This window comes from Thunnus albacares, chromosome 23 (genome assembly GCF_914725855.1).
Source record: "Thunnus albacares chromosome 23, fThuAlb1.1, whole genome shotgun sequence".
Classification (NCBI taxonomy): Eukaryota; Metazoa; Chordata; class Actinopteri; order Scombriformes; family Scombridae; genus Thunnus; species Thunnus albacares.
The window spans coordinates 1,066,010-1,085,000 of NC_058128.1; the positions used below are offsets into that span (position 1 = coordinate 1,066,010).

The following is an 18,991-nucleotide window of genomic DNA, read 5'->3' on the forward strand; positions in this document are numbered from 1 at the left end:
AAATATAAAATGTGAGTTGACACTTAACCTTCAGGGCCCTATCTCACGCCTGGTGCAAAGCAGCACCAAACACAATGAGAGTGTCTTTGCTAGTTTAAGAATGACGCAGTTGTCATTTTCCCATCCAACGCCCACATTGTTTAAATAGAAAATGCATTTGTGCCCATCTGAGCACCCATGGGTGTGTTGGTCTTAAAATGAGGTGTGGTCAGGCACATTGTTGGTCATTTCTGTCTTGAGGCAGCGGAAAGCGGTTGCACCAACAAAAACCTGGTCTGACGTCAATGGTGCAGTGTTTCGCTGTTTTTTAAGGGCGCATTATCAGCGGCTAAATAGGCAGGTGCACAACACGCACACACCCTGCTTGTTACACACACGAATGCGCAGCAGTGCACAAACACGCAAAAGATTACAAATAAAAGGATTACAATGTGACAAATTATTACTGTGTATTTTTAAAAATACGTCATACTGGTTAGTCATAATATTTATCAGAATTAACTAATCGCAGTATACGGATGAAATTGTCTAATTATTTGACTAAATCGTGGCAAAACACATCAGTATTTAAACAGACCCGTCAGGTTGAGGTTGTCTGACAAGACCCAGCAAATGGATTTCATCAACGGATCAGACACAGATAGACTTTCCTGATACATCAATATATGAAGACATGAGGAACACGAGGAGAAATAAATTAGGTGAGAACAATGATTAAACTAGAGAAGGAAAGAACTCTGGGCAGCTCCTTACTGCACCTTGGAGAGCTGATCAAGTCCTGACAACAGTGTATGTAACTGTGTATTTAGGCACAAATGTCAAAAGACTAAGTCCCTGTGGACAGCCACGAAGCTGGAAGTACACAGACTGCATCTCAAAGAACTCATGGGTACCCTCAACAACATGGTGAAGGCTGAGAGATCTTATTTCGCTAATCTAATTTCTGCCAGCAAGAGAAACCCTAAAGTCTTGTTTGATACTGTAACTATATTGTCTCTCCCAACATCCCTAAACTTCCAATCTTATCAAACAGTGACTGTAATAACTTTCTTAAATATTTTTATAGACAAGTTTGTAAATGTTGTCAAATATCTCACCCATGACTCTTTTGTCCAGTGTCAATGGATGATATAGCAGCCCTGTTAGGACAAATTAAACCCTCCTCGAGCCCAGTAGATGTCCAACCAATCTCTATGTTTTTAAAGGTTTTTAACTATATCGGCCCTTGCATAGCTTATACTATAAACCACTCTCTTCTATCAGGGAGTGCCCAGCTACTTTAAGTAACTACTTAAACAGCCTACTGCAATTCTCTTTTTACTTGCCTTAATAAATCTTCCTTACACCACTTACAAATTGTCCAAAATGCTGCTGCTAGGCTCTTAACCCGATCCAACAGATGGTCACATATTACCCCTATTTTATAGAGCCTTACATGACCAGGCTTCACAGTATATTACAGACCTTCTGCACCCCCACACCACAAACTGAGCTCTTAGATCCTCGACCCAGGGCTTTCTAAGTGTACCTCGAACACATTTTAAGACTCGAGGAGATCGTGCTTTCCAGTCAGCAGCCCCTAAACTTTGGATTAGTCTCCCAATAAGCTTAAGGTCCATGGTTACTGTAGACTCTTAAAAAGCAGCTAAAAACCCATTTGTTCAGACGGGCATTTGGGTAGTATGTGGCATTTTATATTGTTATTTGTCTATTGTGTCTGCTCTCCTTGTATATTTTATCTGGTGTCTATTTTTATTTATTCTGATTGTATTTGATTTTATTTCTTTGTGAAGCACTTTGTGACTGGTGTCTTTGAAAGGTGCTATATAAATAAACTTTGCTTGCTTGTGTGCTTGATGATTTTTTACATGGTTAAAATTAATGATTTATTCCTCAACAATATTTAACAAATACTCTTTAACATTTTTGAGATTACAGTGATCAGGTTTCCATACTTTCAGCTATTAAAACCCTGCTGATTTTACCTGTTACTCCATGACTGAACAAAGTGATTTTGAAATAAACCAAAGATGTAATTAAAAAAAAGAAATTTGCAACAAATTCATGAAAAGGATCTTGAACTGGTGTTCTGGGGCCACGGGGGGGGGGGGGGGGGGGGGGGGGGGTCCAGGAGCAGCAGGGGCTCGTAAAGGATCATGTGCACGAGCAGATCTGTTTCCTCTGCAGAGAAGCTTCCTTCTTACTACTTGGCAAATGTGCCATTATAATAGCAATCCGCCGAGGTGCAAGCACACCTGGCTCTTAAAGGGAATGGGAGATGACACTGTGATTTGTTTATTGCATGTTGAACCATGCACCTGGCACTGTGACTATTTTTCCACTGTTAAACTAGCAGAAGTGGATTTGGACACAAACTAAATGCACTTGCACCAGACTGTTAAAATAGAGCCCACAGTGCATCATTGATAAGAGTTTACATCACAGCTTGCACCTCTTGTAACTTTATTAACAATGAGACACTGGATGCATTATGTACAAATTACAATAAAGATTTTTAGAAGTTTGTCTTTCAAAATTAAATTTATGTTCTTGTTTTTCTATAAAAAAAAAAATAGCCTAAACTCCTCAGATTGACACATCAACACTGATTTTGTCTAATAAATATATTAAATAAAACAATTACAGAGTAGGACATGTTTATGTTTGGAGGGTTTCCTGTTAAAACTGAAATTTTCTCTGAACTTAAAGAGTTGATAACAGTTTTACTGATCTGTTGAATTTGCTTTTAAAATAAAATGTTACAAATTGATCATTTATTTCATAAATGTACTCCTTTTTATTATTATTAACTGGCATCATTTATTAAATGACCCCATAGTCATATGAAACAAATTGATTGGTAGATGTCAGACATGTCTGCATGTTCTGCTCTCGCCTCTCAGACAAGAATCATAATAAAAATAAAGTTTATCTTTGCTTTTAAGGGAAATATAGCCCCCTAAAAATAATGATGAGATGACAGAGGTGGAAGTACAACATGTACTAAACATTTCTTCATGTGTGGTAAAGACCTGCAGAAATTCTCATGAGGAAGTTTCACTCTGCAAAAGGGAAGTCAGATCTTTCCCTGAACATTATCAGCATCAGTCGTGTGGTTTCCACAGTGTGCTGTAGTTGACTTTTAACTATCAAGGATGAGATGTGGCATAAAAATTAGATGAACTTTCTAACTGTTTGCTTCTATAATTGTAGTAATAACTAAGTTAAAGAAGGTTTACGTTGCTGAAGCAGAAGGAAGCACATCTCCCACCATACATGTCAATTATGTTCTGTTTTGTTTTTTACTTTATATCTTTCTGGAGGAGGTTTGATGCTTTGTGTATGTGCTCACATAGACTGTCCCTGAATGAGAAAGTAAGCAACGTGGGGGCCTGTACAAAACAGAAAGATAACAAGAAGCGGTGGTGGTTTGTGAAATATGCACGTAGCTTTTTTAGAGTGGAGGGGAGTTCAACAGGGAGGAGAAAGAAGAAGTTAAGGTCAGAACAGCGTCTATCTCTCTGTGACTAAACAACGGAAACTCAAAAACAAGTTTAAGACGGAATAATTTAACTGTATCGTTCATCTTTCTACATCTGAAGAATCCTGCTTGGTGAGTTTTAAATATAAATATAAAAACATATTTTTCTGTGCTCAAGTATAAAATCCCTCCATGTTGATGGTCTTTAAATTATATACGTGATTCTCTTTGTCTCTGCATTCTGGTGAGGTTGAATTTGGGAAGATGACTTTTTCCAGTCTTGTCTGATTAATCCTTGCTGTTCATCACTTCTGAAGTTTATTTGAAATTATTATTCCGGTTATTACTACTGACCCAATATCTGAAACTAGGGCCTTCTTTGTTGAAACTTTGCACACAAAACCAAGAACATTTCCACAAAATACAAATATATATATATATATAAAACACTTCATTCAAAACTACATAAACTCATCTAAATATTATATTTTTGTATCACAACTTAACACATACACACCAGACAAATAGCTCTTTCCACATGCCAACTGCAAACTTGAATCCTATTAACAGTGTTCAAGCTCTGATTTCTAAGTGATCTAATTGGTTGCAGGTGTTTTCACCTTTTCATTCTGGGTGCAGGTGATTGATAATTGAGTTGGGTATTTTCATTGGCAGAGTTTACTAAACGACACACAGGCTTTTAATGATGTGTCTAATGTAGATAACCGTGTGTAGTTCTTTACAAACAGTGTGTTTTAGAATTTCAAGCTTAGTGTTAGGCAGACAATGTGTTTATGGTTTAGATTAACTGGTCAACAGACAGGTTACATGAGTTAGTGGTTTCAGTAATTGCGCCACATGTACCAGTTTTTGTGTCTTGGCAATTAGAAAAAACTGTAATATCTACGGAAGCGTATTGCTGCCACGCAGGAAAAAGTTTCACATTATAACGTTAAAAGTTTATTGTTATAAGAAGATATTTTCATGTTATTATAACATACAAACTTATCACATTATAACAAGATACTATTGATCTTGTTATAATGTGAAACTCATATTTGAATGAGGAAACTGTGTGTGGTGAACGGATAGGAAAATGACTCATTTATATGATTTGAATAAGCTCTACTTCATGCTTGGGTTGAGTCATGATGAGATTCTGATTCTGTTATTGAGCACGGATGATAATACTGTTATGACTATGCCTAAACTAAGAATGATTTTAAAATGCATGGCGCTGTACAGAAGGACCCACTGGAGGTAGCTGATATAGTGCAGACAATCATGTCTGCATTGGGCTTTAGTTCATTACTGTAAATAACTCAAACACTGTTCATGTCATCATAATGAGTTTATGAGCTGTTGATCAGAATTAAACACAGTTTATCACACAGATCATCTTGGTAGCTTCATGTAGGACGAGATACAAATCAAAGTGTCTTTAAAGGCCCAACAACCAAGTTTCTCAGTTATGATTGATGTGATTCTACATGAACACAATTTTCTGTCAAAGTTTAGAACAGTTTTGATTATTTTACACAAGAGATTTCTGTACTTCTGTTTTTCACTCATACAGTCCTTCTGAGTGAGAAGCTTTTAGAGTTTAGAGTATCCAACTCTTCATCATTTACACCTAAATTATATTTGTTAGCTTTGATTGTTGCTTATGCAGTCAGATTTGCTCTTTATTCCTACAAATCCTGGTATAATGTGGATTTATGTGTCTGTTAACTTCCTGCATGTTCTGCTCTCGCCTCTCAGACAAGAATCATAATGAAAATAAAGTTTATCTTTGCTTTTAAGGGAAATATAGACCCCTAACAATAATGATCAGGTGACAGAGGCAGGAAGTACAACATGTACTAAACATTTCTTCATGTGCGGTAAACACCTGCAGAAATTCTCATGAGAAAGTTTCACTCTGCAAAATGAAAGTCAGATCTTTCTCTGAACATTAACAGCATCAGTCGTGTGGTTTCCACAGTGTGCTGTAGTTGACTTTTAACTATCAAGGATGAGATGTGGCATAAAAATTAGATGAACTTTCTAACTGTTTGCTTCTATAATTGTAGTAATAACTAAGTTGAAGAAGGTTTATGTTGCTGAAGCAGAAGGAAGCACATCTCCCACCATACATGTCAATTATGCTCTATTTTGTTTTCTACTTTATATCTTTCTGAAGGTGGTTTGATACTTCGTGTCTGTGCTCACATAGACTTAACCTCAATGAGAGAACTAAGCAAAACAGAAAGATAACAAGAAGCGGTGGTGGTTTGTGAAATATGCACGTAGCTTTTTTAGGGTGGAGGGGAATTCAACAGGAAGGAGAAAGAAGAAGTCGAGGTGGTTTGATACTTCGTGTCTGTGCTCACATAGACTGTCTAAGCGAGAGAGAAGGGGGCGGGGGGGCCTGTACAGAACTGAAAGATGACAAGAAGTGGCAGTTTGTGAAATGTGCACACAGCTTTTTAAGGGGGATGGAGGGGGTTTCAACAGGAGGAAGAAAGAGTGACTACAGAGCAGAAACTTCATCTGGAAACTCAGAAGCAACCTTTAGTTGAAGTGTCAGATGGAATAATTGTTCATCTTTCTACTTTCTTTATGAAAGGTTGCACGTAGTGATGAACCCACAGTGAATTATTAGCAGACTCTGCAGTTCCCCTCAGCTCCAATCAGCCTTTTACACTGTTTGAACTTATTGTTTTGGTTTCACACATTTAGAGACTTGCTGGTGAATAAAGTGGAACAGCTAAAGAGATTCATATTTGTAGACATGAACAAAGACACCACTCCACACTGAAGCTAATGTTGCTCAGTGGCTGCTATGTAAAACAAGACCAGATCAAACTTTGTATATGTCTGGACCGTGTAGGTTAATGTGATACAGTGATAGTCAGAGGTCGTGTCTATAATATGAATTCCTGGATATTAAATGTTCAGTTTTCTGTACTGGTCCCAGTAATATTTACTGAAGTAATATCACATGACTGGTTAAGCTACGTTTGAGTAAAAAAAAGGCTATGAATGCAGTTGGAAGAACAAAACTTTCCACTGATATCTTGGGATGTTTGATTTGAAAGAGAATCTTATTTTAAATCTAATTATAACTATTCTAATGATCTGTTAACTCCTCCTGATCTTTCATCTGTTTCACTCTCTCGTTTTTCTGCATTGAGTGTTTTGTCAGTGATGGTTATTTGGTGTTTTAACTGTGTTCTCTCCTTCAGGCCTCTATGAGAACTTTTTTCTGCCTCTTTACTGGTTGATGATCATGGAGGCTGTGGTGGAAATTGTGAATTAAAGTTTTAGCATCATTTTGGTTGCAAATTCAGGAGGTTTATCTCCACCCAGTTACTGCAGTTACAGTCAAATCAAGCGCACCTGCAGAGCAGCCGCCCCACACTAAACTGATAAAACAGCTACATGAGTCTCATGTTTTAGCTGCAAGACTCGTGTTTTAATGCTGTTGTTCATCGTTTGTGATGTGAAAACATCAGAGAAATAAAAAGCTTGTGTCCTGCTATCAGTTCAGTTATAAAATCCAAACACACCAGCTGTGTTTCCCCTCTGAGTTTTTCAGGTTGGTGGTAAACCACCGAAACTACTAGTGGGCATGCAGGGTTTTCCTGCTGTAGGTTCATTGTAATTGTATCATTACAATATTCATCAAACCTTCAACACAGGTTGTAGTTTTTCACTGTGCACTCAGAAGAAAAGTGAATGTTAACTGATAAAGTGAGCACGATGTCCTAAAGTTATTCTTTATATTTTCACTGTGCAGCATAAAAAATAATAATTACAACATAACGTTCTGTTGTAATCACTCTATGCATGATTATACCCAAACAAACATGGCAGGATCTGCTTCAGCATGAACAGATGTTCTTTATTCTCTTTCACACAGAAACAAACTGTTCAGACACACAAACATGGTTTCTATGACTGTCACTGAGTTCACACAGGCATTTATACACATTCGTACAATAATTTCCCTCACATGTGTTTGTAGTACAGTGGAAACTGCTTACAGTCATCACGGTTACAGTGATCAACTGCTTATATGGATCAAAAAGCTCCGAACAGAATCAGTGAGCTGTTTAAATAATTAGCCTGTAGTAATCAATAGTCCACTTACAGTGTTCATTTTGGGAAAAACATTTTAAAACTACAGTAATTACTCCCATGATACAGTATGATATGCAATTAGCGGTTGTGCAACATTATCAGGTATATCACTGCTCGCTCTACTCATCCACTGTTTCTCTCTCTCTGACATTTACTTGTAACGTTATCAGACGGAGAGAAATGTTCTCCCATCTTCCTAGTAAAGTTTTATCCTCCTTCATGGCAGAGTTACAGCTCTATCAGTCTGATCTGTGATTGGCCACCGTGTTGATTGTGGTTCAGCTGCGGCCTTCTTCCCCGCAGTTTCATTTATAGTCCAGAGTGGACGCGCACACGGACCCACAACCCGTCTGCTGCCAGCTGGTGACCTGAGGCTGCTGCTGCCTGCACATTGAGATCATGACGGGAAAAACGTCGTCTCCTTAAAACTTATGACAAACCAAAAACGAGCCGAGATGCAACAACGAAATAACAAACAGTTGAAACAGCTGTGCTATATTTTGAAATGGTCAATACACTTCAGTAAATACAGAATCTGCCTGTTTATTACTTTATATTCATGTAATAAATATACAAATGTCAATTAGATGGTATTCTGCATAAGAAATAAGGAAAAAGATTTTTTTTTAATCCGTAATAATAATATAATTATGACATATGCTAATGTTTTATTTTGTAACATTCTTTAGTTTGACACTTAAAATCAAAATGTCAGATCATTGCTTTTCCTTCACTTAATACCATAACCACACAGGTACACGTCTACCTGTTCACTAACAGGAGAGTTCAGGCTGGATCACATGGTAGCAGTGAAATAGAAATTAAATTATAAACACTGAATTACAAGGTATTACACTGATACATGGAATATTCCCCAGAACAAAGTCATTCATTAACAAAGTATTAGACTCTTACAGAATACATCTCAATAGAGAAAGTGGTTGCTTCCTACAAAAGCAATAGATCAACCTTTAATTAATTTAAGTTATATAACTCTTATAATGGTGTTATACTATTATTATTATATTTTAGAATATGAAAACCAATATAAAAGTGATTTTCTGCATTATTATTATTTTAATTTGTGTGTTAAAATGTGTAGTATTGAGTACATGTGGGTATATGTATGAGGTAAAACTTGTGTGTCCCTATTGTGTTCTGTACACTCACTTGTTTACTTCTTTATCTATATTTAAGCTGGAAAAAACCGTTTGTGGGGGGAGGAGACCCACTCAGCTTCCTAGAACAAGAGGTGGAGTTGATGGAATCGAGGGCAGTTTATCCACCTTTCTCTGACTGAGTATCAAAACCTTAAAATGGCCAATAACAACATGAATTCTTCTGGGTGAGTTTTTGTTTAGTATTTTAACAAATCAGATAACGTATTTTTCTGTGTTAAAGTATTTACAGTTTGATATTACATGTTTAGTACCTGGTGGTCTCTAAGGTGGACACTTAGTCTTCCATGTCTCTGCTTCTCCTCTTTCAGTGAAGTTGTTTTTTCTGTATTTTGAGAAGATTACTTTTTTCAGTTGTCTCTGTCCAGGAACCAGCAGTGTAAAATCAATCCAGCCTACAAACCTGCAGTACTGTACCATTGCATGAGGAAGATATGTGAAAGTCAGAATCAGTTTAGAGTGAAAACTTCAAGTTTTAAGATGGATAAAATCTGGGTGTGTGGAGTTAGAAAGAAGTGAAGTTAGCAGACATCTGTAGCTTCTCATCTCTGCTGGACGCAGCAGCTCCAGGCTACATTAGCTGCTACTAGCATAACACAGCTGAATCTGTATAGTGGAGTGAATCAAGTAGTGTTGCATTTTGGGTAATGTAGACACCAGGTTTTGACAGAAAAGAAGAACATGTGGAATAAAAAGATATCTCTGGTTCTGCTGCATTGATTTCAATCCTGTTTTTTTAAACTATCCAACATGGTGCTGGAGAACTTGATGACACCTGTTGCCACAGCAGATACCAACACATCAGCAGGCTGAACAGTGATGATGTGCAGGTGGTGTCAGTACTGGTTGTGGTAGTAGAAACCTTGTTTAATCACTGATTTTTTGGTTACAATTAGGGATGCACGATATTATCGGCATGTCATCGGTATCAGTTGATATAAGCTCTAAAATGAAATATCGGCATTGGCCATAATGAACATTTTCTGCCGATTATGAGAGGCCGATTTGTTGCCTTCTCCTTTGCCGCATAACTGTGGCTCCACTTCACTCAGCTGCTTGTCAGACCAGCTGCTTCTTCTGGCTATGCTTCCCTCCGGCCATACCAAGCCACAGTCAGGTAGACCAACAAAGATTTCAGCCACAAAGAAAAATTGTTCAGGTTGCAAAGAAAAACCCACATAGAACTTCAGCTGAAAGTTGCATGTGGCTGTTTCAAGATGAACAATAAGGAGGTACTTGAACAAAAATGGGCTACACGGTCAAGTTGCCAGAAAAAAGCCGTTACTGCGCCAACGCCACAAAACAGCCTGCTTACAATATGCCAAACAGCAACTACACAAGCCTCAAAACTTCTGGAACAAAGTTATTTGGAGTGATGAGACCAAAATTGAACTTTATGGTCACAAGTATAGACACTATGAATGGTACATATCTCACAGATTCTGCCAGGGTATGTAAACTAATGAGCACAACTGTACCTCCTTATTGTTCATCTTGAAACAGCCGCATATAACTTTGAAATCTTTGTTGGTCTACCTGACTGTGGCTTGGTATCAACAGGACCCTTAATTTTCCACTTCTACTGATTGGCATTTTCAAATCTTTGGATATCTTGTTATATCCTTTTACTGGTTTATTAAGTTTAACCCTTTTCTTGCAGGTCCTTTGACAGTTCTTTTGCTTTCCTCATGGCTCAGTATCCAGTAAAGTCAGAGCAGCCCTGGATGAAATGTGCAGAAACTCATTGACTATTTACGCAGACACTAATTACAATCAAACAAATCACAGGTGTGGAAACTTTCCCTTCATAGCCATTTAAACCTGTGTGTGTCAACTTGTGTGTTTATTATCAGGTCAAACATTCAGGGGTGTGTAAACTTTTGATCAGGGCCATTTGGGTGATTTCAGTCATCATTATGATATAAAAAGGGCAAATACAATTATGTGAAAATAAATGGCTTCACCTGACCACTATCCCTAAATAAACAAAAGTTTTCAGCATGATCAGTCATTTTTTCCAAAATATGGCCGATATTTCACAAATTCTATCAGGGTATGTAAACTTATGAGCACAACTGTATATGAGCTGACTTTCCAATTTGGAGGAGGAGGGGCTAGTGGATGGTTATTAAGTTGGAAAACAGCTGAGAGTAGGTTCAAGACCACCCTGAAACCAATGCCTGCTTTCCGTTTCAACAGGTGGCAGAAACTTCAGGACATTTGCAGATGTTTTTTATTTTATTTTTTATTTTATTTTAATCCAGACCATGATCTTCCCCTAACCCTGACCTAGTGGTCTTTGTGTCTAAACCTAACCAGACCTCAACCACAGCATTGTCACACCATAAAACATCATTATCAACAGAAATGTTAATATGCTACGTTTGTAGAAATGGTGATATGATATGTATTACACATGTTGAAACATATACATTCAACATTTCTGTGGTTTGCAGAAACGTTCAATGCCAAGGTTTTGTTCTGGCGACTGGGTTGCAGTGACACACTGCTGCAGTTAAAATAAAGAGAAGTCACAGTTAAGAACCACACAGATGTTTATCTGAGGTCTGTTTGTTGGATTTAAAGCAGTCAAAGTTTATCTTTGTGATGGCTGGAAAACACACATGGTTGTAGTTAAAGTCATGTTAACTAATAAGAAGCTACTAAGTTGAGAGGAAGGACTGAGTTTATTATACTGTGTATGTGTGTGTGTCTCCAGTGTTACTGGTTTACCTCTCAGACTCTAGAAGATGAAGGATTTGGAGAAAGATTAGGATGGAGCAGAGTCTCTAATATCCAGCTGTCTGTCTATGAAGAGCCACTGGTCTAACTATAATCCTCCAAACAGGAGCAGAGGCATTTCTTTTTTTTTTACTAGTCCTGTAACTTTATTCTTAACACTCACAGTCACCATCATTCTCAGCTCAGCTGCCTGTTCCACCAGTAGACACTGACCTCTGGTGGCCGTGCTGTGCACTACGATACATCACCTTAATACAGCATCTCTGTATCAGTTTATAATAGTATGAGGAGCCTCTTTATTTATGAAGGTATTGAAAATCATACCTTCGAGATTTCTAAATACCTTGTTATAATGTAATATCTTGATACTGCCTAAACCTAACCTGGTGTCACAAAGAGCTCAAAGAAAAATAACTTACTAGAATTATCATTAGTCAGGACTGGAACATTGCCTGCTTCTTATTCTATTGTGTTAGTATGTGACTGTGTGTGTGTGTATATATATATATATATATATATATATATATATATATATATATATATATATATATATATATATATATATATATATATATATATATATATATACGTGTGTGTGTAAATGTGAAATGAGAGAAAGCAGGAAATTACAGCACCAAAATATTTTAGCTCTTTTTTTTTTGCTGGCTTGTCAAAAATGTTTACAGGATTGGATTATGCTGAGGGACATGAACTCTTCAGTATTTATAAAAAATTTTTAGTCTTTTTTCTAGGAGTACCGCTAAAGATACTGTAGTACTAGCACTGGCAGTAACCTGGTTTAATTACTCATATGTGTTTTGGTAACAATAGTAACCTAAAACTAAGACTGTTATATATATTATTACTGCTAAAGAACTAAATAATGATGTCTTAATAGATGTTTTCTTTTTGTTTATGTAAATTGAGGTGAGGAATTGGACCAGATGCAACCTGAGTGTTACAGTATTATGATCATCATTTCACTGTCAGAGGGTCTAGTTTAGTCTCCCTCCCCACACACACACACACACACACACACACACACACACACACACACACACACACACACACACACACACACACACACACACACACACACACACACACGCACACATACACACTCGTGACTTACAGTAAAGAAGAAGGTGGGAGGAAAAAACAGGGAGGAACATTGAAAGTGAAAGTATTCAGTCAGACTCCATTTTAAAGTCAACAGAGCAGAAGGAGGAAAACAGTCTGAGGCAGGGTGAGTGTTAATATTAGAGCTGAACATATTGATTACTGTCATTATTGATCAATCTGATGATTATTTTTCTGATTAATTGTTTACTTGATTAAACAGTATCAGAAAAATATGAAATCACAGCGTTGACGTCTTCAAACGTTGTTTCCTTTGTTCGTTTCCTGGTTTCTGCGTCCTCACAGTGATGAAAATAGAGAGAAGTCACAGTTAAGAACCACACAGAAGTTTATCTGAAGTCTGTTTGTTGGATTTAAATCAGAGTCAAAGTTTATCTTTGTGATGGATGGAAAACACACATGGTTGTAGTTAAAGTCATGTAAACTAATAAGAAGCTACTAAGTTGAGAGGAAGGACTGGGTTTATTCTACTGTGTATGTGTGTGTGTCTCCAGTGTTACTGGTTTAACTCTCAGACTCCAGAAGATGAATTATTTGGAGGAAGAGGAGGACGGAGCAGAGTCTCCAGTATCCAGCCGTCTGTCTATGAAGAGTGACTGGTCTAACTATAATCCTCCAGACTTCAGTAATGAACCTGGACCCTCAGACACAAAGTAAGAGACTGTTCCTACTGTAAACTGAAGATGATTCAGTTTTTTAAATTCGAACATCATTTGATAACCTACATTACAACATTATTCTTATACATGAACAAGTTAATCTGACAGCCCAGCATCAGGCAGTAGTGCCTTTAGTTAAACTGTTAGTAAATAAACTATTATATAAAACTCAGAAGGAGACATGAACATAACTATTTGTTGTCATTATTGAATCATGACCCTGAGCCATGTTTCATGTTAAATCTGCTCTTTACGAGAACTAATGATATGTGTAAAACAATTGTTGTTTCCACAGACAGAGAGCAGAGTCTCTGATATCCAGCTGTCTGTCTATGAAGAGTGACTGGTCCAACTATAATCCTCCAGACTTCAGTCATGAACCTGGACCCTCAGACACAAAGTAAGAGACTGTTTCTACTGTAAACTGACCTGAAGATGATTCCGCTTTTTAATGTCATTTGGTAACATACATTACAACACTATTCTTTTATAATTCTGTGTTTTTTAAATTTTTGGTTTTTGAGCATCAACTGCAGTATTTCGTCATTTATAGCTTTAATTTGAATAAAATAATAATTATATTTAATACCAGTTAAATTGCAGAGGACAGATTGTTTTGTTTGCTTTCTATACATGAACAAGTTAATCTGACAGCCCAGCATCAGGCAGCAGTGCCTTTAGTTTAACTGTTACTAAATTGTTATATAAAAATAATTTTTGTCATTTGGCATTTTCACATCCTAAATGTCAGACAAACATGTAGATGTTGAAAACTCTTCAGTGAAATATATCCAGTTTGCAGCTGTAGATAAAATGTTTAGAACATGCAGAAGGAGACATGAACATAACTATTTGTTGTCATTATTGAATCATGATTCTGAGCCATGTTTCATCTTACATCTGCTCTTTACAAGAACTAATATGTGTAAAACAATTGTTGTTTCCACAGACAGAGAGCAGAGTCTCCAGTATCCAGCTGTCTGTCTATGAACTGGTCCAACTATAATCCTCCAGACTTCAGTGATGAACCTGGACCCTCAGACACAAAGTAAGAGACTGTTTCTACTGTAAACTGACCTGAAGATGATTCAGTTTTTTAAATTCAAACATCATTTGATAACCTACATTACAACATTATTCTTATACATGAACAAGTTAATCTGACAGCCCAGCATCAGGCAGTAGTGCCTTTAGTTAAACTGTTAGTAAATAAACTATTATATAAAACTCAGAAGGAGACATGAACATAACTATTTGTTGTCATTATTGAATCATGACCCTGAGCTATGTTTCATGTTACATCTGCTCTTTACGAGAACTAATGATGTGTGTAAAACAATTGTTGTTTCCACAGACAGAGAGCAGAGTCTCTGATATCCAGCTGTCTGTCTATGAAGAGTGACTGGTCCAACTATAATCCTCCAGACTTCAGTAATGAACCTGGACCCTCAGACACAAAGTAAGAGACTGTTTCTACTGTAAACTGACCTGAAGATGATTCAGTGAGACGGTTTCATTAAGGTTGTTGTGTAGATATGAAGGAAACACAGTGGAAAGAAATAATGAACTAGCTTCCATTCAGCTGTAATCTAGAACAGATCTTCATGTACATGTTAACCAGAGACAGAGACAGGGCTGCTGTTGCTATTTGATTTTCCAGTCTAACAATCTAAAGTAGTAGCAGGTAACCCGGGGTGATATTTACTAAGGATTTACTAACAAGTCACATTGTGTCTCCTTCTTTACTAAAGGAATGCACCGGGGTTTTGTGCAGGTAAAATGTGTCTTAACGTGTTCCTGTTCAAAGACACAAAATATGGGAGGAAATAATGTAAATGTATACAAACAGCCTGCTGCAGCTGATTTATCACTGCAGACTGACCACTGCAGCAGAGGAAACTGAGTCTGACATTTAACGTTTGGGAAAAGTCAAATGTGTAAAACTGTTGTATGACACTGACACAGAGGGAGAGAGATTATAGCAGAAACAGTGAGAGAGAGAAACACAAATGAAAAGATGCATTATGAAGATATTTAGCAGAGCTCTCTGTTCAGCACCACAACACAAGACTAAAGAGCAGCAGTCTGTTATTTTTCACAAGTGGACTTTTCTGTTCTGCTCAGTTGCCTCCTGCTTATTTTTCCTGACTTTTAATGTCTCATAGAAGCTTAAAGGAGCCAAAACACATGATCAGCAGGAAGGATCTGGTGCAGCGTTTACAAAAAAAAGCAAAAGGTAAGTTAGTGGAAGGAATCTGAAAAGCAGTGTCACATGCATTTCATATATTACTACATGAGTTATGAGTTACAGTGTTCTATTAATAGTAATGTGTTAAAAAAATATGTAGAAATAATGTTAGATATTGATTTGTCATTCTTTATGGTACCACCTTCACCAAAAAGAAAAAGTAGCAGGATAAAGAATATTTCTTAAATGTCTCACAAGCTGAAATAAATTTGGTTAACTGGTTCACAACATGAAAAAACAACAACTCTGTTCCTATTTTTACCTGCAACATCCTTGTTGCTGCTGCAACCAGTCATCTGTTAGTCTCACTCTCCATCTTAACCTTACTGGGAAGCAAAACCCCAAGATACTTGAACCTCCTCACTGATGAAACCCCAGACCTAGAAGAGATACTTTAACTTTTTACAGCCTCTTGGACTCTAAACTGCTTCACACTTACAAATAAGATGAGATAAGACTTTATTGTCCCAGAGAGAATTTTGCCTTGGACACACAAAGCTGCTGCTGTACAGTACCAAATAATTCAACATTACTACACATCATACATCTAATAAATACTGTGAACTCTTGTCAGGTGGGCAGTAATATATAATTTCTGACGAGTGGTCCTACAAAGTAACTGTTATTTGTTACTGTAATCGAGGTTGTAAATCAGAGAAACTTTGAGTTTCACTATGAATTAAAAGTGTGGTACAAATTAAATTATTATTTTATTAAATTTATTATTTCCCCGGGTAGATTTGTCCTGGAGAAAGTAATTTTCTCCGCCATGTATATACACACAGGCGACTGGACAATAGTGGCAGGTGGTGACATGAAATGATGTTATCAATTTTCAAATTTGCATCTGCTATAATTTATTATCTATGAATAAAGCATCTTCATTTAGTTCATTTCCTACGGTGGCCGGCGTGAACGTGGGGCTAGCCTCTCTCTCACAATGCAATGTGTATTGAACGCGGGAAAATATGAATACGCATGCTCAGAGTGTTCAAGTGGGGCAGACAGCCGGTAGCCCCACTAAAGCGTCATTTCATATTTCAACATTGATTGGCTCTCTGTCTGACAGCGAGCCAATCAACTGTGGCATATTTAAAATGACGTTGCAGTGAGGCTACAGCGCGAGCTTGGAATTTACAGTCGGCAAAAAGAGGGGAGACTTTCTTAGCTAACGCCAGCTAACTTGGAAAAAATAAAGTGGATTTCATACTCGAGCACAGGGTCTAAATCCTTTATTTGGAGGAGAAACTGGAATTAAAGCGCCTCGGAGCCCACCAGCCACGGAATACTGTCATCACTCAAACGGCTGGTAAAATTAACCGCGGGTTTAACTTGGTGAAGTTTGCCGGGAGGAAAAACCGCCATGCTGCCCTTTTCTGAGCCGTCAGCTGGTGAGTGAAAGCATATTTGATCATCCTGCCTTGGTGGTTCTGGTCCGTGCATTAGTCATATTGTTGTGCTGGATCGATTGATATAGATGGTGACGAGTGTCAGTGTGTCCATGCTTATCTATTGAGGTTGTTGTCATAAAGTTGTTGTCACTGAATGGATTAGTATCCTCCTCTTTGCTGTTCGCTTATGGTCCTGTAGGCTCATTTGTTCTGAGCTTGGTTGTGTCGGCTTATGACGATAGAATATCGCTCTCTTAATTAATCAATATTACACGAGAGGGTGTGATTTACCGGCATTGTGGGTACTGAAGTCGATTATACAACATTTACCAACAAAATAAAAGATAAAAACAAAATGTATTCATATTTTGAGGCAGTTCGCTCTAAAAACAAAAAAACTTTTTGCTAGTGTTATCTCCGTTTCCATGGAAATACATGGAGTATGACTAATATCTGGAAACAATCACTCACGTCAGTAGACTCCTATGTAATGAAACCAAGTTTACTTCTCCAGCAAGTAGACCGATCCTTAGTAACGACCAAGCAACAGAGGCGATTTCTAGTCCCTGCTGACTCAGCCAGCCGACTTCAGCTAATGCTTTCTAGAGATCACGACATTTCCCAAACTGAATAAATACCTCACATATAGACACAAAACTGCTTTGCTAGCTCAATCTTGTTGTAACTAAGACATCCACTTAAAAAATATTTTTTCATGGACAGATTTAGCTGCTACGTCCGCAAACTTCACAGACATCTTTAAGCTAGTAGCTCCGTGTCACCGACTCACCGGCACAGCTGATGGAGGATGCCGGAGTGGGAGCTGAGATTCTGGGTGCTTTTCATTACACTAATGTGTCTCCTCGTTTCCTTCACTCACGTCTCTTCCCAGCGAGGATGAGAGACGTGAGGAAGGAGGAACTTAATTTATCAAACGGGACGTCCTCGGTCACTCCAGCGTCATTTTGAGGTTGTCATGACGCACTTCACCCTATATGTCAAATATGAATAAGTCAGCAATATAATTACTAAGAAACAGTTTAAATTCTAAAGTTTGTAATTAAAATTCATATAAAATTCATGAACACTTCACACTGTTACTTAATAATTTCTACATATTGAAAGCTGGAAGGAAAACAGCTGATAACTGCTCCAATGTTTTATCATCATCATCTGTCTGTCACAGAATAAGACACAAATAGACAATTTAAATCTGTTAATTACTGAAAGAACAGAACCGACATAAAGGAACAATAGAAACAGCTGCAGCCTGCAGAATATGTTTAAATAAAATGTTGCTTATTTAGTTTGTGAAAGTCTGACGTGCTTTTCAGGCTCAGGATGGTTTTATAGGAGACGCAGCTGTGTGACGTCATGTTTTCCTGAAGGAGCTGAGACGCTCAGAAACAGAGAAGAAGAAAGGAGAAGCCTTTTGGCTCATGAAGAAAAATAGTGTTTTTGATTGATTCATGATTCAGTAATCTTTATTTTATAAATAAATACGCTATGAGAAGCTGCTGTTGGTGCTTTCATTCCTTCTCCACAGGTAGTTTTCCTGATCTGCTGTATTACAACAACAGCCCGACTGTTTACTGTCCCGTCAGATCAGCTGATCAATCAATACACATTTTGGATCAAAGGGGTGTTGCTGTCCGTTAAAACACTTCCGCTAGGATACACCTGTGTTTCCTGGCTCCTCTCTCCTCGTCTCCTCCAGGAGCATTTAAAGGATTAGAAGATCCTTCATGATGGGTCACGGACGAGAGAGGACGCGAGGAAGCATAGAATTAGCGTATTGAAAAGCACTCATACTCTCAACTGAAGCGAAATGGTTAAGTTTAGCTGTGTATGGGGGAGCCGGATAACGATAAAGAGTGGAGAAGGGTTCGGCTTTTTCAGTGTGTGTGAGTCTAACTCGTCTCAGTCAGAGTTCAGTCCACTCAGTAAAGGGTCCGTTTTGTTTTCCCACAACTCCTAATCAGTTCAGTTCAATCCAGTTTCACAAACATGAAAGAAAGACAACTCAA

At 37.7% G+C, this 18,991-nt stretch overlaps 1 protein-coding gene across 1 annotated transcript in view; it reads left to right on the plus strand.

The window, feature by feature from the left end:
- The first annotated feature begins 3,445 nt into the window (after positions 1-3,445).
- LOC122975636 (protein NLRC3-like) overlaps positions 3,446-18,991 on the plus strand; it is a 26,432-nt gene continuing 10,886 nt past the window's right edge. Inside the window, exons 1-6 of the mRNA XM_044344161.1 lie at positions 3,446-3,613; positions 8,804-8,951; positions 13,161-13,319; positions 13,621-13,725; positions 14,275-14,373; positions 15,491-15,561. Of these exons, the coding sequence (XP_044200096.1) occupies positions 8,923-8,951; positions 13,161-13,319; positions 13,621-13,725; positions 14,275-14,373; positions 15,491-15,561 (463 nt within the window). The 5' untranslated portion in view covers positions 3,446-3,613; positions 8,804-8,922. The remainder of the gene's footprint in view (positions 3,614-8,803; positions 8,952-13,160; positions 13,320-13,620; positions 13,726-14,274; positions 14,374-15,490; positions 15,562-18,991) is intronic.